Source organism: Nematostella vectensis, chromosome 6 (assembly GCF_932526225.1).
Source record: "Nematostella vectensis chromosome 6, jaNemVect1.1, whole genome shotgun sequence".
Taxonomy (NCBI): Eukaryota; Metazoa; Cnidaria; class Anthozoa; order Actiniaria; family Edwardsiidae; genus Nematostella; species Nematostella vectensis.
The window spans coordinates 10,574,998-10,599,220 of NC_064039.1; the positions used below are offsets into that span (position 1 = coordinate 10,574,998).

At 39.5% G+C, this 24,223-nt stretch overlaps 7 protein-coding genes across 7 annotated transcripts; all 7 read left to right on the plus strand.

The window, feature by feature from the left end:
• Positions 1-106: 106 nt before the first annotated feature.
• Positions 107-2,284, plus strand: LOC116603474. Its single transcript, XM_032364702.2, has 4 exons — positions 107-400; positions 549-691; positions 1,025-1,194; positions 1,855-2,284. Exons 1-4 carry the CDS (start codon positions 226-228, stop codon positions 2,117-2,119), a joined length of 753 nt encoding a protein of 250 aa, XP_032220593.2. The 5' UTR covers positions 107-225; the 3' UTR covers positions 2,120-2,284.
• A 1,246-nt stretch (positions 2,285-3,530) lies between these two features.
• LOC116603461 lies at positions 3,531-5,141 on the plus strand. Its single transcript, XM_032364675.2, has 4 exons — positions 3,531-3,798; positions 4,043-4,185; positions 4,282-4,451; positions 4,710-5,141. Exons 1-4 carry the CDS (start codon positions 3,624-3,626, stop codon positions 4,972-4,974), a joined length of 753 nt encoding a protein of 250 aa, XP_032220566.2. The 5' UTR covers positions 3,531-3,623; the 3' UTR covers positions 4,975-5,141.
• Positions 5,142-6,283: 1,142 nt separating this feature from the next.
• On the plus strand, positions 6,284-9,387 carry LOC116603464. The gene is made up of 4 exons (XM_032364677.2): positions 6,284-6,461; positions 8,167-8,309; positions 8,465-8,634; positions 8,988-9,387. The coding sequence occupies exons 1-4, from the start codon at positions 6,365-6,367 to the stop codon at positions 9,250-9,252; spliced, it is 675 nt and encodes a 224-aa protein (XP_032220568.2). The 5' UTR covers positions 6,284-6,364; the 3' UTR covers positions 9,253-9,387.
• A 3,241-nt stretch (positions 9,388-12,628) lies between these two features.
• Positions 12,629-14,272, plus strand: LOC116603462. Its single transcript, XM_032364676.2, has 4 exons — positions 12,629-12,850; positions 13,192-13,334; positions 13,638-13,807; positions 13,883-14,272. The coding sequence occupies exons 1-4, from the start codon at positions 12,685-12,687 to the stop codon at positions 14,145-14,147; spliced, it is 744 nt and encodes a 247-aa protein (XP_032220567.2). The 5' UTR covers positions 12,629-12,684; the 3' UTR covers positions 14,148-14,272.
• Positions 14,273-15,366: 1,094 nt separating this feature from the next.
• On the plus strand, positions 15,367-17,231 carry LOC125567923. Its single transcript, XM_048728957.1, has 4 exons — positions 15,367-15,625; positions 15,986-16,125; positions 16,575-16,711; positions 16,867-17,231. The coding sequence occupies exons 1-4, from the start codon at positions 15,526-15,528 to the stop codon at positions 17,171-17,173; spliced, it is 684 nt and encodes a 227-aa protein (XP_048584914.1). The 5' UTR covers positions 15,367-15,525; the 3' UTR covers positions 17,174-17,231.
• A 1,125-nt stretch (positions 17,232-18,356) lies between these two features.
• LOC116603505 lies at positions 18,357-20,538 on the plus strand. Its single transcript, XM_032364801.2, has 4 exons — positions 18,357-18,668; positions 18,888-19,030; positions 19,520-19,689; positions 20,144-20,538. The coding sequence occupies exons 1-4, from the start codon at positions 18,503-18,505 to the stop codon at positions 20,409-20,411; spliced, it is 747 nt and encodes a 248-aa protein (XP_032220692.2). The 5' UTR covers positions 18,357-18,502; the 3' UTR covers positions 20,412-20,538.
• Positions 20,539-21,938: 1,400 nt separating this feature from the next.
• Positions 21,939-24,011, plus strand: LOC5519836. The gene is made up of 4 exons (XM_001639654.3): positions 21,939-22,173; positions 22,454-22,599; positions 22,938-23,107; positions 23,620-24,011. The coding sequence occupies exons 1-4, from the start codon at positions 22,041-22,043 to the stop codon at positions 23,885-23,887; spliced, it is 717 nt and encodes a 238-aa protein (XP_001639704.2). The 5' UTR covers positions 21,939-22,040; the 3' UTR covers positions 23,888-24,011.
• The last annotated feature ends 212 nt before the right edge of the window (positions 24,012-24,223 follow it).

Sequence of the window (24,223 nt, forward strand, 5' to 3'; positions counted from 1 at the left end):
CATAAATTTTGACATATTTTCGTAAAAACTTGTAAAGTTTTGCAATAAATTCCCAAAGTATTGACATGTTTGGCTAACAACCTCTAACCGTGTAGGCATATTGGCATAGGAATAGGAAGTCTCAACGGGAGGTATCAAACTATATATTAAGACAGTTAACTCCGCTATTCACATAACTTTGCTCTTGCTTCTACTTGCTTCTCGTTTCAAGACAAGCGTAGAAAGATGAAGGCATCCATAATCTCTGCCTTGTGCGGGCTGTTGCTCGTACTCTATGTTGGACGACAAGTTCGCGGTGCTCCATCCACGTACCTCTCAGGCAACACGCTGGTACTGAATGGAAAAGCGAACATTCAGTATTACGAAGCCAAAGAGAGACTATGGGCTGGACTATCTAATGGTAGGACCATCATTATTTTTCGTTACATCAAACTTTAGAAAGCCACAACACTTTTGCATTACCCAGGAGTTTTGTATGTTTGGATGAGAGCTTTTATGAGAATTCGAGGGAGAATTTATGAGAGAATGTATTTTTTTTTTCTTGTCAGGTCATCGCTACCCTATCATCAAAAGTGGAGACAAAATCGCACTGAAGATGTCCTACACTTCCGGCAGCAACCACAAGTATTACATGCGCTGCACAACGAGCTACTGCTACCGAGATAGCTGCCCTGGGGACACAGTGTTTAAGGTAATGATTATCTATCCCGATATTTCTGAAAGGCGGGGCGGGAGTCAAGCTAGTATAACTTCCTAACCAGCAGTATATTTTTAGGAAGTAAGACTTGTTTTAAATTCCTATCCCGTTATCTCTGAGAAGTGAGAAGGAACGGGAGTCAAGCGTGTATAATGTCGTACCCGCAGTATGTTTTGAGGTCCCAAAAAGGAAGTGATAAAGCATGGACGGGACACCTCGTGTTCCCCCACCCCCACCCTCCCAACCTCATCTATAGGCCTTTTGCGTCATATAATATGTGGATCTGTGCGCAATCAGAGGTATTATCATATTTTGTCTTTCCTAAAGTCCAACAAGTGGTCCAGCTGTAGTTACGACACGTTCTACATCAATGCGATCGGAAAGTCGGACGGTCAGCCCATCAACAGCGGAGACATGGTCTACATCTCATCTGGGTACTACAGCCGATCGTACCGTCTACGATGCACGTCCTCTACCTCGTGGAAATGCCGACTAACGTGAGTTAAATGGAAAACTTTGCAAGAGAAGTGTTAAATAAGCACGATAACATTTCATTGTTGCAACCAGAGTGCGACCATTGACGATCACAAATTGTTTGCCCACTGTTGATCATGCGGATTCTTTGACTTATTATCCTTTAACCTAACAACCTTCGATATCATCTCATTCTCGAACAGCGAAGAAATATAAATAGAACAGGGGCGGATCTAGCTTTTCGCTGAAGGGGGCTTGAGTGACAAAGTGGGAGATTTATATGTTTTCTTTACCTTTAGGTTTTTCTGCTCACACAGCTCTCTATGGTTTTTGAACATAACATATCAATTTCGTTTGGCAAGAAAAAAGGGGGTTACAGGCGCGTACCCAGGATTGGCTAAGGGGGGGGGGATGCGCAGTCATAGATATCATATGGAAAAAGCATAGTAATTGAAAGATTCCTAAATAAGAAATGACCCACTATTTGGCCGCTAAGGGGGTGCGCACACTCCCCTGTGACGCGCCTGGTTAAAACATCTCATCTGGTTACTATGGTATAAGCACAACTGTCTATGGTAGTTTTTTGCACATAACATAACAATTTCCTTTGGAAGGCAGAAATGGGGGATTAAGGGCCCTCGCTACTACTGCGCGAATCAATAAAGGTATCCATTGCTATTTAGTTCCATCAGCGAAAGCTACTTCAAGGGCAACAACTGGTTCGGGTACAGCTACGCCATCTTTCAGATCTTCTCCCGCCGATCAGTTGACGGTACCCCAGTGCAGTACGGTGACATAGTAGGGTTTCGCTACCCCTACTACTACGCCTATGACTGGCTGTACTATAATGGTGGATACTGGTACGCGCGCAGCTGTAGCTACAATAACAAGAACTCGTGCGCAAGAACCAACTACCCAACGGGCTTCCAGATCTTCAAGTATCTATAAATCACCACAGAGAGCAAAACTGTTAAAACTTTAAATGGTATAAAATAAAAATGGACGACGATAAGGGAATGATAAGGCGTAATGTCAAATAAAATAGTAGATAACAAAATTTAATGTAGTCTAAGATAAATGAAGGCATGTCAATAAATTTGAAACCAATAAAAAGGCAAGCAATTTTATGTCCAAATATACTTCCCATGTCCCAATCGAAGGTTAATAACAGGGCGTAGCAGAAATATTTCGTGTGCTAGGTAGTGATGGTGGTGGTAAGGGGGGGTGGAGCACGAGACTATAATCAAGAAAATCCACCTTCTTGTTAAAAAGGATGATAAAGTACAATTATCTTCGAAAAACATTATTCTCAAATAGTATCCAGTGAGTCAACCTTTTTTAAATATCATATTGCGCGAAATTATTTTCATCTCTGCTCATCACTATAATTTATTACGTGAGAATGTTATGTTATCCCTTTAGAATAGGCATGTTTCTTTGTGCACGGTTGTGCGTACAGGGCCGTATCAGACCTTGAAATATTGGGGGCACAATACAGAAACATTAAGAAAATATTGAGTGGGGGGGCACAGCCACGCCCCGACTGGTCATTTCCTTGTAATTTTTGAAAATATTTTGGGGGGGGGGGCACATGCCCCCAGTACCCCACCCCTTGCTACGGCCCTGGCGTATTAAACCCATAGTATGCTCTTTCATTGACGAGGGGCAGATATTTTCACCGTGATGATCTGAAACCTTGTCCTTGGTAAAGGCGGGTAGAATTTTGATATATTTACTGCATTCTTTTTTTTTCAGCTTTTCGGTTTATTTCTTGTTATTTACAACGGAATATATCTTACTAGGCCTGATTGTCGGAAGAATACTACTAGTACTACCAAAAAAGTATCGTAATCTCTGATAACTCGGACTTTTTTTTATTTTCCTACAACAACAACGTTAATTTATTTAGCACTGTTATACTCCCTTACTTGGTGTAGCTGGAAGTAGTTTACAAGCCATAAATTATCTTTAGACATGACACCCGTCTATATGTGTCGTGGGACTTGTACCACTATGCACACAGCTTCCCCCTTTGCTACATTCATGCCTTATACAACACCTTATGGTTGATTTCTAAGTAAAAAAAATGCGAAAGCACTGTGAGAAAAAGATGTCACATATTATAAAGCAGAAATAACCGAATTAGCTATGTTTGATTTGGATTTCGAAGCATGTTTCGTTTTGGGGGCTCGACATATTCAGTGTTACGCAAAAATACACATAATGACGTCTTTCAAATAGAAACTTGCAAATTTTCGCAAAATATTCTCAACTTTCAGATTTGTTAGTCAAACAAATACTACGCTATGGTGAATATTCATCCGAAAGAACGTAAATGAATTCAGGAATGATAACGAGATGCTTAAACTATAAAACAACTCTCCTGACTCATAAAACCACATTGACTGACCACTGCTACTGTAATCATCATACTCAAGACATCATCTTAAAGATGAGGGCTTCCATGATCTCCTTGTGCGGGCTGTTGTTCCTACTCCATGTTGGACAGCAAGTTCGCGGCGCTCCATACGCGAGCCTCTCAGGCAACACGTTGTACCTAAATGGAAAAGCGTACATCCAGTTTTATAATGCCAGGGAGAGAATCTGGTCTGGATTATCCAGTGGTGGTAAAGTATCTATTCTCGTTGCACTTATTATCATTGTTTCTTCGTCAAAGAACGGGTTAGTAGGTAAATGTTTGGTGGAATGTTGAAAAACAATTTCCAATAGGGAATCCCATATTGTCATTTTCATACCTCCATTTTCTAAACTCTATAATATAGAGTTTAGATATATATTATATGATTTAAGTTGGTTATATCTAAAACGTTGCAAAAGAGCGAAATCTAGAGGTATTTACTTGCTTGTCAGGATATCGCTTTCCTATCATCAAAAGCGGGGACCGGATTGCGCTGAAGATGTCTTACACTTCGGGAAGCAACATGTATTACTACATGCATTGTACTACCAGCTACTGCTACCGAAATAACTGCCCCGGAGACACCGTGATTAAGGTACTATACTTGATGGGAAAGAGAGATGAAAGTACTAGGGTAGGAGAGTAAGATTCCTCATACAATTTAATTAACATTATTTTATCTTTTTTTTAGTCCGGCAAATGGTCAAGTTGCAGAGCCATGACTTACATCATCCGAGCGATCGGGAAGTCGAACGGTCAACCAATCAACAGCGGAGACATGGTCTACATCTCATCTGGTTACTATGGTAGCAGCTACCGTCTTCGATGCTCAACCTCCACTTCGTACAAGTGCAGATTCAAGTGAGTGACGATATCAAAATGGGTTTGTGGAATGAAGGAACCTAGCTCCTGTCAAATAAAGCACTAGAACATTACCTCAATTCTATGAAATCATGTTCTGGCTATTTCATACGAAATTTGTCATTAGAAAAACGTCTATGGAAACTGGGAAATAATAATAGAGAATGATTGCTCACTTGGTTTAAGATTAACTATAATTTTATATTAAGTTTTGAAACTAGCCTAGCGTAATGTCATTTCCCCTTTTTTTTACAACAGTTCAATCGGCGACAGCGCATTCCAAGGCAACAACTGGTTCGCGTACAGCTACGCTATCTTCCAGATCTTCTCCCGCCAATCAGTTGACGGTACCCCAGTGCAGTACGGCGACATAGTAGGGTTTCGCTACCCTTATGTCTACGCGTACAGCTGGCTGTACTATAGTGGTGGCTACTGGTACGCGCGCAGCTGTAGCTACAATAACAAGTACTCGTGCGCCAATACCAACTCTTACACAGGCTTCAAGATCTTCAAGCCTTTGTAAAGCAGTACGACGGACACCAAGACAGCACACCTAAATAACATGAGAATAATTTGATGGTTAACATAAGGGAACAATAAGGTGTAAAATAATAACTAAGGTGAAAAACAAATACCATTTTGTTTTTATTGCTGTCATGTTACTGTTAATAAATTCAACTGAAATACAAAGCATGTCTCTGGAATTTCTGTAGAAAGATGGGACAGAGCCACGAGAGGATAAGCGTCAATGGGATGATTTATGGAAAAAAAAATCCAACCTATATAATTCCTCTTACCCATTAAATATTATTTTTTGGGAGAATTTGAAATTTCACCTTAAAATGTATACCAATGCTGCTTTGCTTCTAGAGAAAAAAAAACACTCGGAATCACCCCCAATAAATACAAACAATACTTTACTCTAGAAATTGCTCAACCAGTTTCAGATAAATTGAGTATTCTGCTTTCGTATCCGTCCATAATTCAATTTATTTGTCAATGATCATGGGCCCTCATTATGTCTAAATTTTTTAACTGATATATCATGAGATAAGTCGAGATAAGGGTCTCCAGTTATTTTTTTAAGATTATCAAGTTAATATCAATTTGCACCAAAAATAGAGTCTCAAAATCTTCATTACCCGGAATATACACACATATGTAACATTATTTACCACAATTTGTTTTAAATCTCAACATCAGGATATTTTTATGTTATAACAAAGATTATTTTTCTTCAGTTGGATAATAGTGAGAGGATATTATGCAGCAATATAACATATTACAAGTACAAGTGTGTTATCAACTCCCCAAGCCAGAAAAAGGTTATAAACATCATTTAATTGGGCAGGGAGAAATGAAATGAATAAAAACTGCGATATCCGATTTTGGTCCATCATCACGCATGCGCCGAATGCACGCTGACAAGGGTTCATAGCAAGCGGTAAACATGCCAAGAGTTCTGTGATGGGAGACATGTACGCTATGTACACGGGAAGTTCTTACTTCAGTCATATCTTACTTTGTCGGTAGATCTAGGATTGAGGCGCTTGTATAGATACTTGTAATTTAAGATAACAAAAAATAGTGATAATTAAAGTTAAACGAAACCATGTTATTTAAAACTTGGAATTACTGGGGGTTTTTAAAACAAAGGACAGATACTTCCCTTTAGGGTGTCACATGTCTTGCAAAATACACAGAATCTGACGTCTTAAGAATAAACTCGTGAAACTTCGTATAATTTTCTCAACCTTCGAATTTGTTGATTAAACAAATGTTAAGCTTGTACGTATATTGATTTGAAATGAACTAATGTGAATTCACCAATGATGATAAGTGTTGACAAACTATAAAACAACCACCTCGGATCTGGACTCACACAGTTCATCTTAACTTCGCTCCGCAAGTTCATGATAAATCCAGCGATGATCTCTGCCTTGTGTGCGGTGTTCTTTGTACTCCATGTGGGGCAACATGCCCTCGCTGCCTCATCCGAGTCCCTCTTAGGTAACTAAACTACTTTTTTATAAGAACCTTTTTCATAAGAACGTCCAGCCTGAATTTCACCAAATTTTAAGGACATGCTAAGAACATGTCGAGGCTCAGATAGCAGAAAAATATTGTTGTTATTGCGTTCTAATATACAGAATGAAATTGCTCTCGAATAGCAATATCGTCTTTATATTGGGTATTAGTATAAATCTACTCACATACTATCACGAATCTTGCAATTTGATTGGCTCCCGTACTCACTATCTATTGAGCCATAGACAGTGAGTAGCGAAAAAGCCGGCGAAAAAGCCACTTGAAGCGAAAGAGACAAAAAAACCTTGATCCAAATTCGAGAAATTTGGTTCACAATCTTTTCTAGTAAATGTATTTTTCGTCCTTACGAAAGGACACTAAAAGTAACGAAGACTGCAGGGTTTTGAAGCTAAAGTTTCAATTTTCGTTTATCTGCGCGCGCTGCAATTAACGGTTGCATACGCTCGCGTACGCACTAGAAGCCATTTCAAACGAGCGCGCGCTGTTTTGTTTATATAAAATACTGTTTCCGTTGTTTGTGTTATTTATGCACTAGTCATTTGAAATCCCCACCCCCATGGTCCCGGGGAAGTGTGGGGTTAAGGTGAGGGTTTAGAACACTTTTGAACGAGAATCTGTCCCGAGGGGGTGGAGGAATTGACAGTTTTTGACTCTAAGACTTTACCCCACCGTGGGGGTTTAGGTCAAGTGAATAGTGTCATAAATGTTATGTTAGTTTCTGGCTTGAGACTCTTCTGTAGCAAGCAATTCCATTTATCAGCGTGTGGCATGCTGTACGGCGACATGTGACAGAAACGAATATTAAAAAAAAATAATGCCAGATGAAGATTATTTATTTTTATATCTTTTTTTGTAACTGTTATCTTCATAGTAATTGATACAACAAACTTTATATACACCTTTTTAGAATGTCTAGTTTTGCGTTCAGTTGAGGCTGGGTCATTCTTTTTTTTGGAGCACGGCTAAAAATGTCATAACGATGTTCTTAGATTTTAGTGAAAATAATAATACAATACCCAATATATAATTAATATACATTGGAATGTAAGAACATCAATAGGAACAGTTTATGCCTTAAAATGCTCCAAAAATAAGAACAACCTAAACAATTAGACGTTCTTATATATAAAAAAAAATTATATTGAAATTCATGATCGATTTATGATGTATACATAATTCTGGGATTTTTCTAACATGTGTTTTGCTTGTTTAAGCCTGAAATGTTCACTCAATTGTCCCTTTGATTCTAAATATGATAACCTATGTATGTTAGTTTGTTCAACAAAACATATGCTTCACCATTATACTTTAAGTATCTCATTTGTGATGGCCACGTCTATAAAAATAAGAGGATATCATTGTGAAGCTAAAAACATTTTCAAAAATTATAGGGAAATCAACAGTAGGGGGCGTGGCTGTGTCCCCATATATTTTCTTAATGTCTCTGTAAAGTCCCCCTCCCCCCCCTCCCCCCACAATATTTCGAGGCCTAATGCAGCTCTGGGTATAAACGTAATATAGGGCTATTTTTAGTCCATGCTTTGGTAATGTTTACATAGTCAAGAGAGGACGTTATTATTTTGGAAGAATAGAGTTAGCAGTAGCAGAATCGGCGCCCCGTATCGTCGCATATGAGTCACCCCTCATGTTTTGGTTCCTTTAACAGGGCACCGTCATCCCATCATCAGCAGTGGAGACAGGATCGCACTGAGAATGTCTTACACTAATGGCAGTAACCTGAAATACTACATGCACTGCACTACAAGCTACTGCTACCGAAATAACTGCCCCGGGGACACAGTGATTAAGGTACAATAAGTCATAGGGGCTGGGGGGCTGGTTTGAGAGGTTTTCTTTTCTTATTACTTGCTTTGAATCAATTCCCATGCATAATTATCGTTTTGCAACCCAAATACTTTTTAAATAATGGGCGATTCAAGAGCACTTCTGTTATTCATTTGCAGTCTGACAAGTGGTCTAAGTGCAAATCCATGACGTACATCATCCGGGCAATCGGCAAGTCAGACAGCCAGCCAATCAACAGCGGCGACATGGTCACCATCTCATCTGGTTACTATGGCAACAAATACCACCTTCGATGCTCAAAATCTACATCGTACAAGTGCAGATTTAGGCAAGTTGTAGCAATCAAATATAGTAAACAAGTACAACAGATATTGGCGTGGAAAAGCAAATTTTACAGTACTTTCTATTGTAATCATTTATTATGTCAACAAGTTGAATATAAGTAAAATGTTATTAGTTACGAACAAGCACGTGTTAGTACTCATCCCATCCAGGCCTTATTGGCCATACCGTATCGTACCCATAAAAAGCAACTCAGTGTTGAACGAATTTTTTGTTAGGGTCCGACATTTCAAAACCCGCTTAACGAACCTTTAGTTGAGAACAAAACATTTTTATGTATTTCTTTTACACTTTTGTATCTTGTTATATTTAAATAGAAAATTTATTTCTTATCAACAGTTCCATCAACGAGAAAAAATTCGAAGGAAACCATTGGTTCGAAAACACCATCGCTATCTTCCAGATCTTTTCCCGCAATGCGATTGACAACACCCCAGTGCAGTACGGGGACATAGTGGGGTTGCGCTACCCCTACTACTACGCGGATCGCTGGCTGTACCATAGCGGGGGTCACTGGTACGCGCGCAAGTGCAGCAACACCGATAAGAAGACGTGCGCGAAGACCGACTCCCCGACCGGCTTTCAAATCTTCAAGCCTCGATAGAACAAGAGTAGAGACACACGCGGCACACCCCAGATAGCATCATGGGAATATAATAGATAAAGGTGGATTAAAGTTAAATGGATACTGATGCTGCCGCAGATTATGACAATAAAATGAACATCAATAACAAAAAAATGCTGCGTCGCTTATCTCTTATTAGCGCCCCAAATAAAACCCAGAAATTTCGATTTCTAAATAAAGTCCTGTCATAGCCCCCAATCTCTGGTTTGCAAAATAACAACATCAAAAAGTAAACTATTCATCGCTTACGAATCCAGCTAGAACGATTCTTTGTCAAAAAGGCTTATTGTCATTGAAAGATTTTAATTTTCTTTGCTCTCTAGCATATGACGTGCTCAACCACTTTGTGTTTAATTTGGCACTCAAAAAGTCACGTGATTTCTTAGAGCAAGTCGTCTATTTCAGGGCAATAGTGCGCCGCAATGTAGCGGTGCGCAACATATTGGGGGCTTTTTCGTCTAGTAAACTCTCCTCCAGCAAATTTTCTCGAGCCTCGTTTCTGTGATTGTGTCCCATGCCCTTCCAACCCAAAGAAAACCCGGAGAGACACGCCCCCATCAGTCAAGATTTAGAATAATAATAATAATAATAATAATAATAATAATAATAATAATAATAATAATAATAATAATAATAATAATAATAATAATAATAATAATAATAATAATAATAATAATAATAATAATAATAATAATAGTTACGCTTCCAGAGCTCCCCTCCTCATTTTCCCTACGGCCAGCATCTTATTGCCTAAGCTATTGTAGAGGTCTTTCCTTAAGTCATATGATAAGCCTTACGGCCAGCATCTTATTGCCTAAGCTATTGTAGAGGTATTTCCTTAAGTCATATGATAAGCCTTACGGCCAGCATCTTATTGCCTAAGCTATTGTAGAGGTATTTCCTTAAGTCATATGATAAGCCTTACGGCCAGCATCTTATTGCCTAAGCTATTGTAGAGGTCTTGCCTTAAGTCATATGATAAGCCTTACGGCCAGCATCTTATTGCCTAAGCTATTGTAGAGGTCTTTCCTTAAGTCATATGATAAGCCTTACGGCCAGCATCTTATTGCCTAAGCTATTGTAGAGGTCTTTCCTTAAGTCATATGATAAGCCTTACGGCCAGCATCTTATTGCCTAAGCTATTGTAGAGGTATTTCCTTAAGTCATATGATAAGCCTTACGGCCAGCATCTTATTGCCTAAGCTATTGTAGAGGTCTTTCCTTAAGTCATATGATAAGCCTTTCGGCCAGCATCTTATTGCCTAAGCTATTGTAAAGGTCTTTCCTTAAGTCATATGATAAGCCTTACGGCCAGCATGCCTAAGCTATTGTAGAGGTCTTTCCTTAAGTCATATGATAAGCCTTACGGCCAGCATCTTATTGCCTAAGCTATTGTAGAGGTATTTCCTTAAGTCATATGATAAGCCTTACGGCCAGCATCTTATTGCCTAAGCTATTGTAGAGGTATTTCCTTAAGTCATATGATAAGCCTTACGGCCAGCATCTTATTGCCTAAGCTATTGTAGAGGTCTTTCCTTAAGTCATATGATAAGCCTTACGGCCAGCATCTTATTGCCTAAGCTATTGTAGAGGTCTTTCCTTAAGTCATATGATAAGCCTTACGGCCAGCATCTCATTGCCTAAGCTATTGTAGAGGTCTTTCCTTAAGTCATATGATAAGCCTTTCGGCCAGCATCTCATTGCCTAAGCTATTGTAGAGGTCTTTCCTTAAGTCATATGATAAGCCTTACGGCCAGCATGCCTAAGCTATTGTAGAGGTCTTTCCTTAAGTCATATGATAAGCCTTACGGCCAGCATCTTATTGCCTAAGCTATTGTAGAGGTCTTTTCTTAAGTCATATGATAAGCCTTACGGCCAGCATGCCTAAGCTATTGTAGAGGTCTTTCCTTAAGTCATATGATAAGCCTTACGGCCAGCATCTTATTGCCTAAGCTATTGTAGAGGTATTTCCTTAAGTCATATGATAAGCCTTACGGCCAGCATCTTATTGCCTAAGCTATTGTAGAGGTATTTCCTTAAGTCATATGATAAGCCTTACGGCCAGCATCTTATTGCCTAAGCTATTGTAGAGGTCTTTCCTTAAGTCATATGATAAGCCTTACGGCCAGCATGCCTAAGCTATTGTAGAGGTCTTTCCTTAAGTCATATGATAAGCCTTACGGCCAGCATCTTATTGCCTAAGCTATTGTAGAGGTCTTTTCTTAAGTCATATGATAAGCCTTACGGCCAGCATGCCTAAGCTATTGTAGAGGTCTTTCCTTAAGTCATATTATAAGCCTTACGGCCAGCATCTTATTGCCTAAGCTATTGTAGAGGTCTTTCCTTAAGTCATATGATAAGCATTACAGCCCCAGTCATCAATATGTGTAGTGTTGATTGTGTGCTGTAGTGTGCTGTGCGGACACGTCAAGGTGGCGAACATCTCCACAAATTTACATCTTTTTCGAGCAGGCTATGTGAAAACAGACATTTTGTAATCACGCCAATTCAATGTTGCTTTGAAAATTGTGTTAAATATTTATTCCTGACTCTCTCTTAAATGGCCATGTGTATGTGTGTGGCGAACAATCGTATGGCAATCTAACCAAAATAAGAGCGAGAGTGATCAAGACCGAACTCTGGGTTTTGACTCTCGTTTTGACATTGGCTATGGTCTTGTGGCGAGCATTGGCGATTATGCGAGCATGGCATTTTGAAAAAAATTGGCGAGCAACGAGCAACTAAAAACACTTAACGCTAAAAAGATAAAACATAATTCCCAATTCTAATAGAGGATGAGCATGAGTTATGAGTCGTGTCGCATGACAAATGAAAAGACACACAACTTCAGTAGAAAAAGAGTTACTCAAATAAAAAAGGGCATTTGAGAATTTTTTTTCGAAAATAGGAGCATTGCGATCACCCCTTAAATTCGGCTTGCGAGCATTTTAAAAATTTGGGGGACCATTTTCTTCCTGTAATTCCTACAAAGAAATAGTCAAGTTTAGTTGGACCCGTAAAAGAGAGAGAATGTTTTACTAATGGAAATACAGTAAATTAAAGCTTGTTTGTCTCGTTTTTACCTCCTTCCCAACTGTTGTAAAGTCACGCGATGCGCTAGAGTCATTATTGTATTGTGTGACAGAGTTGCAAGAGTTGAGTGGGGAAGTAATGAAACTTCAACCCTTCAGGCCCTCCGGCGAAAAACCCAACTTCTCCGTCCGGTTCAATTTTACGAGTTGGAACTTGTGAAAAGCTGTATAATTTTCCAAAATATTACCTTGGAATAAACAATAAGCACGGAAAGGATCGTGATTACATCATCTATGAAACTATAAATTAGCGAATGCATTTGCTAGAGACAGTTATAACACTCCAGATTCGCTACCGCGCGCACCTCAAGTGAAAAGAATGCAGTTTCCCCTAGTCTTGTTCTCGCTGCTGTTCGTTGCCCATGTGGGACAACATGTTCGCGGCGCGTCCGTCAGACTTGTCAGTAACAACTTGGAAGTAAATGGTACAATGGAGCTAATTTTTCACGAGGCGAAGGAGAGGGTTTGGGCTGGATTATCCAATGGTAAGTACAGACATCATTCTGCAATTTAAAAAATGTGCATCAGTTACTGAAAGTCCCCTCATTTCCCAGAACTTTTAATTATCTTTTTGGAGGATTGATTTTTGGGGAATCATACAAATTGATGAACAGTCGCGAATGGCGCGAATTCCACACACTATAAGATGATTTTTAATCGATATTGAATACATCGCGTAAGCCATAAGGACCAATCAAGTTTCTCTAGACAATTTAAAACAATACAATTCGATGCTGCAATACATATATTTATGCCAAAGCCCGAAAGGCTGTGAGAAATTTATAAATCATGTCACAACAATTTAAATTGTATACTTCTTCTTCAGACCATCGCTACCCTATCATCAACAGCGGAGACCGGATTGCGCTGAAGATGTCCTACACTTGGGGAAGTGACAAGCAAAACTACATGTACTGCACTGCAAGCTACTGCTACCGAAGTAACTGCCCTGGGGAAACAGTTTTTAAGGTGCTGCTACCTTCGAACAAAAATCACGAGTAGGAGATAAGATAATAGTATTTGCATAATGACGAAGAAGGTGTATGCAACTGTTGTCATACAAGAGCTTTCAGAGAATTGATATTTTGTTTTTGTTTTACATATTATACTATATGGGCTTTTTGGCCTCAGTTTAATAAAAAAATATTTTCAGTCAAACAAGTGGTCGAGCTGTTTGGAGCAAGGGGTTTTAGAGGGTTGATATTTTGTTTGTTTTTCATATACTATATATGAGTCATTGACTTCAACTCAAAAACCTTTTTTTCTGTTCAGTCAAACAAGTGGTCAAGTTGCAGAGCCATGACTTACATCATCCGAGCGATCGGGAAGTCGGACGGTCAGCCAATCAACAGCGGAGACATGGTCTACATCTCATCTGGTTACTATAGCAACAGCTACCGTCTTGTATGCTCAACCTCCACCTCGTACAATTGCAGATTCAAGTGAGTGACTAGTCTGAAAATAAACCTTGACATTTTATATTATATTATCTTTCCTGGTCTTTTCCCTATTGACAGTTCCATCGGCGACAGCGCATTCCAAGGCAACAACTGGTTCGGGTACAGCTACGCCATCTTTCAGATCTTCTCCCGCCGATCAGTTGACGGTACCCCAGTGCAGTACGGCGACATAGTGGGGTTCCGCTACCCTTACTACTACGCGTACACCTGGCTGTACTATAATGGTGGATACTGGTACGCGCGCAGCTGTAGCTACAATAACAAGTACTCGTGCGTGAGAACCAACTCCCCCACGGGCTTCCAGATCTTCAAGCCTCTGTAGAGAACAGTCCAGAGAGTATGACGGCATCTAAGATAATAATAAGGAGCTATGAGAAGGAGTATTCATGGTGTAAAATATAAAATAAATATTCTGCCGAGATATCAATTAAGAATATCAAACAAAAATGCTTTGTCAGTTGTTTGTTTTATTTTGTCTCACATATTATTCAAACTTATACTCAAAAAGCAAAACTACAGACGGCAAAGTGCTGTGCGCGCGATGGTTAATTTTGATAAATGCAAAACACGTTTCGGGATGCCTTAAGGTAACACTTCATATTGGTATATGTATATGGTAAGTATTCTGTATTCATTGTCAATTAAAGACTCCAAATTTTTGCGGTGTACTGGCGCGCCATCCCCCAATAGTCATTACCGCGCTTGAAGACCTCGCGTTTTGCCATTCTGGTGGATGCAAATCATCTAGAGGCTTAATGAAAACGCCTTTCTCACTCTTTTAGCAAATTTCACAAATCTGGTGAGAGTGTTTTTCTAATCTTATTTTATAGACAACACAAGTTTTCAAAACAGGCTGACGACAAAAAAAAAGAAAACACAGAAGCTTCTATTTCGAATATTTCCCATTTTTATCAAAAACAATAGTAAATGTTACTTTTAAAAAAGAGTGCAAACACAATGGGCAGAATGACTTCCTTTGATACAATGTTCTGTCTAGCCTCCCTAGCAGGCCTGCGAGGGAGTGTTCGCCCCTTTCTTTCCCCACTGCTCAGATCGCCCCGAATCCACCAAAGCTTTGTAAGCGCGGCATCCCTCAAAATTGAGACAACGAAATCAATAATAATTACAACCATCTAGCCTTTGATTATCATCCTTTATTCTTTGTCACTTTGAGTAAAGCCCTGATTATTTTCAACCACCCATTCACTACCTCCAGAGCTTTCTGTAGTGGTTTTCCTTGGAAGAAAAAGAACTGCAAATGAAAATAAAATCAAACAGAAACAAATAATCAACAAGCATTTTTTGGCGAATAAAAACACTTAGTGCTTGCGTTATGCCGTATGTTAAGTATGTGTATTTCTAGAAGGAAATGGCGGTCTCGGCCACAAGCAAGTTTTTTCGTAACATGGATTACCCTTTGTTTCGGAGACAATTAAAAAACAAAAGCAATTTTGTCGTACTATTCAAACCCCGAAGGCAAACACACCTCAATTTTGTAAATCTTGAATTTGGATTAGAAACCTGTAAAATGTTGTAAAGATTTCCAAAACTTCACCTTGGGGTGAACAATGATCCTGTGATTATATTCCGTTTATGCTATTAATCTAGTGATTTTCTTTGTTAAGTGTTCCAGAATAGCAGAACGCTCAAGCAAAGAATGTTGCAGTTTCCCCTCGTCTTGTTCTCGCTGTTCGTTGCCCATGTCTGTCAGACTTGTCAGTAACAACTTGGAACTAAATGGTATAGCGGAGCTAATTTTTCACGAGGCGAAGGAGAGGGTTTGGGCTGGAATATCCAATGGTAAGTACAGACATCATTCTGCAATTTAAAAAGTGTGCATCAGTTACTGAAAGTCCCCTCATTTCCCAGAACTTCTAATTATCCTTTTGGAGGAGGCATTGATTCTTTTGGAATCATACAAATCGATTTATTGTCACGATTTCTGCGAATTTTACAGTCTAATTTCAATAATTTGAGAGTTTTTTAAATCGTTTATTAAGTACATAAGCGTAGTAACCAAGAAAGTTTCTCTGAAAAATTTTAAAACAAAACAATGCAGCTTTTGGGGCTACAATACATATAATTAAAGAAAACCACGAAAAACAAAGAGAATAATTATAAACCATATCACAATTTTTTAACTTCAGTTTGTTTCGGCAGACCATCGCTACCCTATTATCAATAGCGGAGACCTGATTGCGCTGGAGATGTCGTACACTTCGGGCAGCAACAGCACATACACGCGATGCACAACGAGCTACTGCTACCGAGATAGCTGCCCCGGGGACACAGTGTTTAAGGTGCAAACTACAACTACCGCACTAATTGCATAATATTTGCTTATTGAAAAGAAATGTGGAATAATATTAGGGCCCCGAATGGTCCCCCGAAATTTCGATGTGCTAGCAGTTTTCGGCTAATGCTCGCATACTCGCGCAATTTTTTTCTAAAAATAAACTAAAATGCTCGGTCTCGCGTAACAAAAGGGGTGCTCGCAAGTGCTCACAAAAGACCATTCGGGGGCACTAACACTGCGTTTAGGGTAAATTTAGATCTACTCCGCAGCTCCACCTAATATGATGTATGCTACTGTTGTCACCAATGCGTACGTTGTTTACCCCCAACAATTCTCCCTATTCTAAGGGCTTGTGAAGGGTCGATATCTCTGATATTTTGGGGTTTTTGTCTCACTTTTTATATATCTACATTAAACTTCAGTCGAACAAGTGGTCGAGCTGTAGGCATCTGACGTATTTCAGCGATTGGAAAGTCGGACGGTCAGCCAATCAACAGCGGAGATATGGTCTACATCTCATCTGGGTACTATGGTATAAGCACATACCGTCTTCGATGCGCATCCTTCACCTCGTACTACTGCAAATTCAAGTGAGTGGCTATCCTGGGAATTAAACCAATAACTAAACCAGGCGTGTAGCTAGCATGGGCGAAAAGAGTGCGTGCCCCCACCCCCCTCAAAATGTGTAGATCAATCTGTTCTTTTTGGATTATATTATCTTTCCTGGTCTTTTCCCAATCAACAGTTCCATCAGCGACACCGCATTCAAAGGCAACAACTGGTTCGCGTACAGCTACGCCATCTTTCAGATCTTCTCCCGCCGATCAGTTGACGGTACCCCAGTGCAGTACGGCGACATAGTGGGGTCCCGCTACCCTTATGTCTACGCGGATCGCTGGCTGTACTACTACAGCGGATACTGGTACGCGCGCAGCTGTAGCTACAATAGCAAGTACTCGTGCGCCAGAGAGAACTCCCCCACGGGCTTCCAGATCTTCAAGCCTATGCAGAGAACAGTTCAGAGAGCACGACAAGAGAATGTAAGAGAATAATAAGGAGCTATGAGAAGGGGTGTTCATGGTGCAAAATATTAAATAAGAATGCTACCGAGATGCTTTTATTTTGTTTCACAAATCTTTCGTGAATCTAAAAAAGAATACAGACCGCAAATTGCTGTGCGCGCGATAGCTTTGAATCAATGCAAAACACGTTTCGGACAATGCCAAAAAGCTCCAATAAATAAACAGTCAGTAATCAATGTCAATTTAAGACTCTTGACTGATTACATTTTGCATTTTGCTCACTAAAGTCCGCGCGCTTTGCCCCCAACCCTACACCCCCCCCCCCCCCCCCTCAGCCAATCCTGGCGCCTGCAATGCAATTTATTTTTCCACTTTTCCAAGTTTCACAGCAAATTAACAAAGATGCCTTTAGATTTTGGCATGTATTTAGTACATGCTAAAATAAAGAAAACTAACCTACATAACAGTGTAAGGAAATGCCTAGTGTCTATATAAACGAAAACGAAATTTCTCACAAACATATTTTAAAGAGTTTAAAAACCAGTGTTTTGGTGTTTTGATCGACCGTGTTGGTGAATTTTACAAATTCGGTGTTGACCAATCCCATATCACAGACAGCACAAGTTTTCTGTCAATGAAAAAAATAAAAGACAGAAGCTGGTATTTCCTATCAGAGCCTACCAGAAAGTATAGTTGTGAGACTACAGTAAATATAACTTTTGAACAAGAGTACAAGCAATCACAACGGGCAAAATGACTTCCTTGGACACAGTGCTGTGTCTGCCTCTCTCCCCCACTGCGGATCGCGGGCGCACAGAAACCCTCGGGTTCGCTTGGCGCGACATCACTCAAAATCAATTAATCATTCTAGCGTCTAACCTTTCATTATCATTTATGTTCATTTTCACTTCGCCTTAACCACCCCATCACTATGCTCCAGAACTTTCTGTGACACTTTTGCTTGGAGAAGGAGGAAATGCAAGTGAGCTTGCCTCTTTGTGGAAAGGGGTTAGAAAATAAAATCCCAAAAAACAATATTTTTATTATTTGTGCTTTCGTTATGCCGTATGTTAATTATGGGTATTTCTAGAAGGAAATGGCGGTCATGGCCACAAACAAGTTTTTTCGTAAACATGAATTGCCTTTGTTTCGGAGACAATTAAAGAACAAAAAACAAAAAACAAAAATTTAGAATTCCGGTTAGGAAGTCGTAAGGAGTTTCTAACAACTTTCAAGTACAAATTTCAAGTTGTATATTTCTTGTGATGCATTATAGGTTTTTTCTATTAAAACCAGCGATTTTATTTAACCAGTAAGTAATAACTAGAGAATCGCACACCGCCCAAGCAAGTGAAAAGAATGCAGTTTCCCCTAGTCCTGTTCTCGCTGCCGTTCGTTGCCCATGTGGGACAACTTGTCCACGGCGCGTCCGTCAGACTTGTCAGTAACAACTTGGAACTGAATGGTACAGCGGAACTAATTTTTCACGAAGCGAAGGAGAGGGTTTGGGCTGGATTATCCAATGGTAAGTACAGACATCATTCATCAACCATGTGAAGCAATTATCACATAGAGATCAATGCTACATTAGGTGCGGTTCCTAAAAGAGAGGAGTACAAAAGAAAAAATGAAATATGGCTCAGGATAAAGACGTCATCCTCTGAATTAACTAATATTATAATTTTATATCGAGAAATTTAAAACCCTTTTACTTTATTGCTCAGTCTCTATACTTTTTCGGCAGACCATCGCTACCCTATCATCAACAGCGGAGACCGGATGGCGCTGAAGATGTCGTACACTTTCGGCAACTACCTGGACTCTTATATGTTCTGCTACACAAACTCTTGTTACCGAGATAGTTGCCCTGGAGACACTGTGATTAAGGTACTGCTACCTTAAAGAATCTCGATCGTCCACTCCTTTGTTATTTTTATCATTGAAAATACAACCGTTTATTCGCAAAGAAAAAAAAAACAATTTACAAAGGAAGTCTGACATGATATTGACGATATTTGATTGAAAATATCTTGGATACTCGCTTGAATTAGCCGATGGAAATGGATGCTTTGTGTGACTCGCCGTTGAGCGGGAGCATTAAATAGCGGCGTGATAGGCCCTTTTTTTAAAGAAAATCACAAGTAGAAGAAAGATAAGATCTTTTGAGTAAATTAAAAGGGGCGTGTAATAGTTTGCGTTTGGGAAAATTTATATCTACTTGGCAAGATCCATCCAACATGCCTTAAAACAATGCTGCCTGATGTTTTACTGACGCAGTTAGTACAAGGGGTTTTAGAGGTTTGATATTTTGTTTGTTTTTCATATACTATATATGAGTCATTGACATCAACTCAAAAACCTTTTTTTTCTGTTCAGTCAAACAAGTGGTCGAAGTGTAGACATCTGACGTATTACATTCGAGCGATCGGCAAGTCGGACGGCCAGCCAATCAACAGCGGAGACATGGTTTACATCTCATCTGGACACTATGGCAACAGCTACCGTCTTCGATGCACTTCATCTACCTCTGACGGGTGCAGATTCAAGTGAGAGGATTGCCTAGCAAGGGACCCCCCCCCCCCCCCCCTCTTCACAGTAAATTCTGGATGAGCGACTGGAATCTATGCACAATAAATAGGAGAAAAGAAGTGGATATTGCATTAATGCAATATGGTAGCTAACTACTGTCTCGTATGATCAACAATTATCAACTAGCTTACCAGATATATTTAGGCACTGCCTAAAGCGAAGCCCCACAAATCACTTATTGTTCGTATCTATAAAGTACAACTATTTAATTCAGTTTGATATGCAAGAGCTGTTATACAATTTCTGAAATTACCACAAGTGTGATAGAAAACAGTTTATATAAAAATTATTGCATTGCAGGGAAATGGCCAAATTTACATCGAATAAAATTTGATAAAAAAAGTTAATCAATATAATACAGATAATATGATTTAAAATTGTATTATTTTCCTGCTTTTTCCCATTTAACAGGTCCATCAGCGACATTGCATTCCAAGGCAACAACTGGTTCGCGTACAGCTTCGCCCTTTTCCAGATCTTCTCCCGCCGATCAGATGACGGCACCCCAGTGCAGTACGGCGACATAGTGGGGTTCCGCTACCCTTATGTCTACGCGGATCGCTGGCTTACCTATGGAGGGTATAGTAGATGGTACCCTCTAAGCTGCAGTAACAACAACAAGCAGTCGTGTGCCAGGGAGAACTCCCCAACGGGCTTCCAGATCTTCAAGCCTCTGTAAAACAGTTCAGAGACCACGATGGAACCTAAGATAATATAAAGCTGAACTATAACAAGGGTAAAAAAAATTAAAAGGATAGTAATAAATCACATTGCCGAGATCTCAATAAAATAACGCTAAAAAGCAAGTAGTGTGTCTCTTTTTTTTTCTTGCTTTTTTCACCACGCGAGCTCACATCCCCTGCCTTTATGGGGCTCATGTAAATCAGTATCACATGCGTTGGATACACGTAGAGAACTATCACGATACACCCTTTTTTATAAGAACCTTTTTTTTTAAAAAAAAGGTCAAGCCTGAGTCTCACCAAATTTTAAAAACATGCCGAGGCTCAGATAGCAGAAATTTTTTCTTTTTTAATCCTGATGCATTGTATACATGCGAATCAAAATTCGAATCAAAAAGAGACAAGAGCTTTTAGGAAGCGCTTTTATGAAGAAGCGAATATTGAAATTGTTTGTTGAAATGCAGAACTTCGAGAAAATATTGGGCAAGAGCGTGTTGAAAGCCTCAAGCTTGCTGCTACCTTGTAATTGCGCTAAAAACAAAGGGAAAAAATACGGGTTTCTACAGAGGAAACGCGAGAGCGTTACTCGATTAAAGATAATTTCGGGATAACGATATCGAACAAAATAATCTATGGGATATTCTCGATCTAACGATTTAATTTGTCTGTCCTTTGTGATATCGTAACATCGAGGTTCTATTGTATTATTTCAGTTACCTGTTATTTTGCCCCAGGACCGTACTAAGACATCGAGTTTGCTTGTTTTCAATATCTTTAATCAGACTTTAAAAATTGTATTAAACGAGATGTTTGGTTAATCAATAATCACTGATTAATATATATAAGTTTTCATTTTAAACCCGATAAGCATAACCGTTTATAATGTACTATATGAATGATTTAGGCCTAACAACGATTTTGATTGGATAATTTGTCTATTTCTGCATTTCTTATTTTTGTGCGACTAATTCAGGTACGCCTTCTTGGTTTGTTGACGGGTCTACTGGTCTATGTGACGAATTCACCCTATTACGACGTTTATTAGGGAGTTTGCGGTTATGTTCCCCTCTAAGCTGTTCACTTTAAAGAGTTGCTTTCCTAAACCCCGTGAAAAAAGTTTTAGCTTCTTTTGTACTAACACACTCCGATGCCTTTGTTCTCTTCTGTACTGCCTTTGCAACTACACGTTCACTATTGCAATGTACTCTATGAAAATCACTATTTAGAGATAAGCATAATCAGTACATAGATAAAAATACAACGATTTGAGGTGTGAAAATAATTCAATTATCTAAGTGCTTTCAAACAGGAAGTCTTTTTGCGGTCATTGCCACCTAAGCATGTTTTTCCTAAAGTATTGTGTCGGGAGCTACAAAAGTCTTTGCAGAACAAAACGTGTTTGTCTCGAGTGTGTCACGCCCTCAGGGATAAGGCTCAAACTATCGTCCGGTTTAACATTTCGAGTAGGAACTTGTAAAAGGATGTACAAATTTCAAAAAGTCAACCTTGGAACGAAACAATGAGGCACTGATTACATTATCTCTTTATGATATAAATCGAATCATATATTTGTATTACTCAAACTCTAAACAGTTGTCGCACACCGCTCAAGCAAGTGAAAAAGAATGCAGTCCCCCCTCTACTTGTTCTCGTTGCTGTTCGTTGTCCATGTGGGACGACAAGTCCACGGCGCGCCTGACGGTGACGTCGAGGACACCATGATCGCAGAGGACGAAGCTAGACCCGTGCTACCCGATGGTAGGCAGTTAGTAGTGTTTGTCTCAGCGAAAATATTGCACACGTATTATTAGTTACGTTATCATATGTCCATACAGAGAAGTTATTAACATTTTATACTTGTGCTGTTTAAAAAATCCAACAATCTCCTTGTTTATATATTTTTGGTGCTCCATTATACGGCCATTCGCATGGGCGTACTAGTATTCGGGTTTCTTTTTTTTTTGTTGTTGTTGTACAAACACCGGGAACTGGATTATATTAGTTTCAGTCTTTGAACTGCTAAAATCTTTTATTCCAGCCCCTCGGTATCCCCCGATCAACAGCGGTGATAAGATTGCTCTAAAGATGTCCTATACGTCGGGTGATTTGTCCAAATTCTGGATGAAGTGCAGCGACAGAGAGTGTTCTGCTCATAAATGCGCCGAGGGCCGCTTGAACATGAAGGTGAAGACTTGATATAAAAACATCATTTAAAAAACAAAAGAAAAAAAGTTTTTTATCTCTGTTCTTTTAAGATTCATTTTATTGAAGATTTGTTTTACTTTTATCATTGTACTTCTTGCTATAATCTGTAAAATTTGCTTTATACCAGCCAGGAGCATGAAATATAGAGGGATACTACGTCTCATAAAATACTAATAAAAATTTGGTCCGCGCGCTGTAAACAAATATTCCCCTCTTTTAATGCTCTCTTGCTCTTCCCGTATAACAGTAAGAAGTCTTTAATCGTACCACAGTAAAGAGTTCACATCATTATTCAGCTTACTTCAATATTTTCCCAGTCCAGTAAATGGTCCTCATGTGTTACCCTTATGTACATCATCCGTGCGATCGGCAAGTCGGACGGTCAGCCCATCAACAGCGGCGACAAGGTCACCATCTCATCAGCGCAAGACATGAACTCCAAGCACATCGGATGCGATTCCAAGGACTCTTACAAGTGCAGATTCCAGTGAGTATCGCTACAATGATCACATTCAAAAATTGGATACCTTAAAGCGGCAATCGCATCAGTTTACTTGCGGTCAATAACGTAACATTTCCGATGATTTTTAACGGAAAACGCAAAAATATTTCAAAATGGTAAAAGCGGTGTGCCTATTGACAATTTCTTCGGGGCAGTGACAGATAATTTCAGCGGATGGTCAGTTAAATAGCGCGGCTTCTAATAGATTCTTTAGCATTTTGTTGAGGTTTCCGTCGGCCCGCCGTTTGTAAACTGGCGCGGTTGCAGCTTTATTGTGCCGAATTAAATATCGAAAACAGCGAGGGTCGGTATGATATAAGAGTCGCTTTAAGACATTGATTACTATTTTGCAATGTAATTTTCTATCGGTACCAGCGAGGGGCCCGTAAAGCTTAGAGTTGACTGTCTACTGTATAATTATTCATTTTCGTGACCTGCGCCACTGGGTCTTCCCCTCAGGCTATAAAATGACCATGTTTTTTTATGCAAATTTATAGATCCATCGCTTACCGCAAATTCAAAGACGACTGGTTCCGCCACAGTCAAGCCATTTTCCAGATCTTCTCTCGTGACGGCGAAGATGGTACCCCAGTAGAGTACGGGGACATAGTGGGGTTCCGCTACCCTTACTACTACGCGGACCACTGGCTTTCGTATAAAGACGGTTACTGGTACGCGGATAAATGCAGCAACAAGGCCAAGTCAACATGCGCCAAAATCAACTCACCCACCGGCTTTCAGATCTTCAAGCCTTACAAGGCTTAGAGCGGTGCTGGAACCTTGACGCCACGTTTAAGATAATTTAGTAATAAACATATAGGTATGATAAGGGGTTTAAGACTTGATGTAACGCTGCCGAAATATTAATAAACTGAACGTTAATGTCTCAGTATTTGTTTTTATAAACCTGTTTTTAGAAAAAAAGCTTTTCGTTTTCACAGTCTGTTCACACATTCATGGGATAAAAAACGCATCGTCGCTCTATCCGTTATGTTGCTTGATAATGTGTAAGCAAAGATTAAAATTGAATTTGATGAGTTTTAAAAAAATGCCTGGTATTTTTTCTATCAATCAAGGCAAAAACACCACATTTTTAAAATA

What these genes read in the sequence shown, in the direction of transcription:
- LOC116603462 (XM_032364676.2), top strand. Translation starts at nt 12,685, where the DNA reads ATGCAGTTTCCCCTAGTCTTGTTCTCGCTGCTGTTCGTTGCCCATGTG. An exon ending in TTGGGCTGGATTATCCAATG is followed by an intron (nt 12,851 to 13,191) that starts GTAAGTACAGAC and finishes CTTCTTCTTCAG; the next exon opens with ACCATCGCTACCCTATCATC. An exon ending in TCGTACAATTGCAGATTCAA is followed by an intron (nt 13,808 to 13,882) that starts GTGAGTGACTAG and finishes CCCTATTGACAG; the next exon opens with TTCCATCGGCGACAGCGCAT.
- LOC116603474 (XM_032364702.2), top strand. Translation starts at nt 226, where the DNA reads ATGAAGGCATCCATAATCTCTGCCTTGTGCGGGCTGTTGCTCGTACTC. An exon ending in ATGGGCTGGACTATCTAATG is followed by an intron (nt 401 to 548) that starts GTAGGACCATCA and finishes TTTTCTTGTCAG; the next exon opens with GTCATCGCTACCCTATCATC. An exon ending in TCGTGGAAATGCCGACTAAC is followed by an intron (nt 1,195 to 1,854) that starts GTGAGTTAAATG and finishes ATTGCTATTTAG; the next exon opens with TTCCATCAGCGAAAGCTACT.
- LOC116603461 (XM_032364675.2), top strand. Translation starts at nt 3,624, where the DNA reads ATGAGGGCTTCCATGATCTCCTTGTGCGGGCTGTTGTTCCTACTCCAT. An exon ending in GTCTGGATTATCCAGTGGTG is followed by an intron (nt 3,799 to 4,042) that starts GTAAAGTATCTA and finishes CTTGCTTGTCAG; the next exon opens with GATATCGCTTTCCTATCATC. An exon ending in CCGGAGACACCGTGATTAAG is followed by an intron (nt 4,186 to 4,281) that starts GTACTATACTTG and finishes TCTTTTTTTTAG; the next exon opens with TCCGGCAAATGGTCAAGTTG.
- LOC125567923 (XM_048728957.1), top strand. Translation starts at nt 15,526, where the DNA reads ATGTCTGTCAGACTTGTCAGTAACAACTTGGAACTAAATGGTATAGCG. An exon ending in CCGGGGACACAGTGTTTAAG is followed by an intron (nt 16,126 to 16,574) that starts GTGCAAACTACA and finishes GTAGGCATCTGA; the next exon opens with CGTATTTCAGCGATTGGAAA. An exon ending in TCGTACTACTGCAAATTCAA is followed by an intron (nt 16,712 to 16,866) that starts GTGAGTGGCTAT and finishes CCCAATCAACAG; the next exon opens with TTCCATCAGCGACACCGCAT.
- LOC116603464 (XM_032364677.2), top strand. Translation starts at nt 6,365, where the DNA reads ATGATAAATCCAGCGATGATCTCTGCCTTGTGTGCGGTGTTCTTTGTA. An exon ending in CCGGGGACACAGTGATTAAG is followed by an intron (nt 8,310 to 8,464) that starts GTACAATAAGTC and finishes ATTCATTTGCAG; the next exon opens with TCTGACAAGTGGTCTAAGTG. An exon ending in TCGTACAAGTGCAGATTTAG is followed by an intron (nt 8,635 to 8,987) that starts GCAAGTTGTAGC and finishes TCTTATCAACAG; the next exon opens with TTCCATCAACGAGAAAAAAT.
- LOC5519836 (XM_001639654.3), top strand. Translation starts at nt 22,041, where the DNA reads ATGCAGTCCCCCCTCTACTTGTTCTCGTTGCTGTTCGTTGTCCATGTG. An exon ending in AGGGCCGCTTGAACATGAAG is followed by an intron (nt 22,600 to 22,937) that starts GTGAAGACTTGA and finishes ATATTTTCCCAG; the next exon opens with TCCAGTAAATGGTCCTCATG. An exon ending in TCTTACAAGTGCAGATTCCA is followed by an intron (nt 23,108 to 23,619) that starts GTGAGTATCGCT and finishes GCAAATTTATAG; the next exon opens with ATCCATCGCTTACCGCAAAT.
- LOC116603505 (XM_032364801.2), top strand. Translation starts at nt 18,503, where the DNA reads ATGCAGTTTCCCCTAGTCCTGTTCTCGCTGCCGTTCGTTGCCCATGTG. An exon ending in TTGGGCTGGATTATCCAATG is followed by an intron (nt 18,669 to 18,887) that starts GTAAGTACAGAC and finishes CTTTTTCGGCAG; the next exon opens with ACCATCGCTACCCTATCATC. An exon ending in CTGGAGACACTGTGATTAAG is followed by an intron (nt 19,031 to 19,519) that starts GTACTGCTACCT and finishes TTTTCTGTTCAG; the next exon opens with TCAAACAAGTGGTCGAAGTG.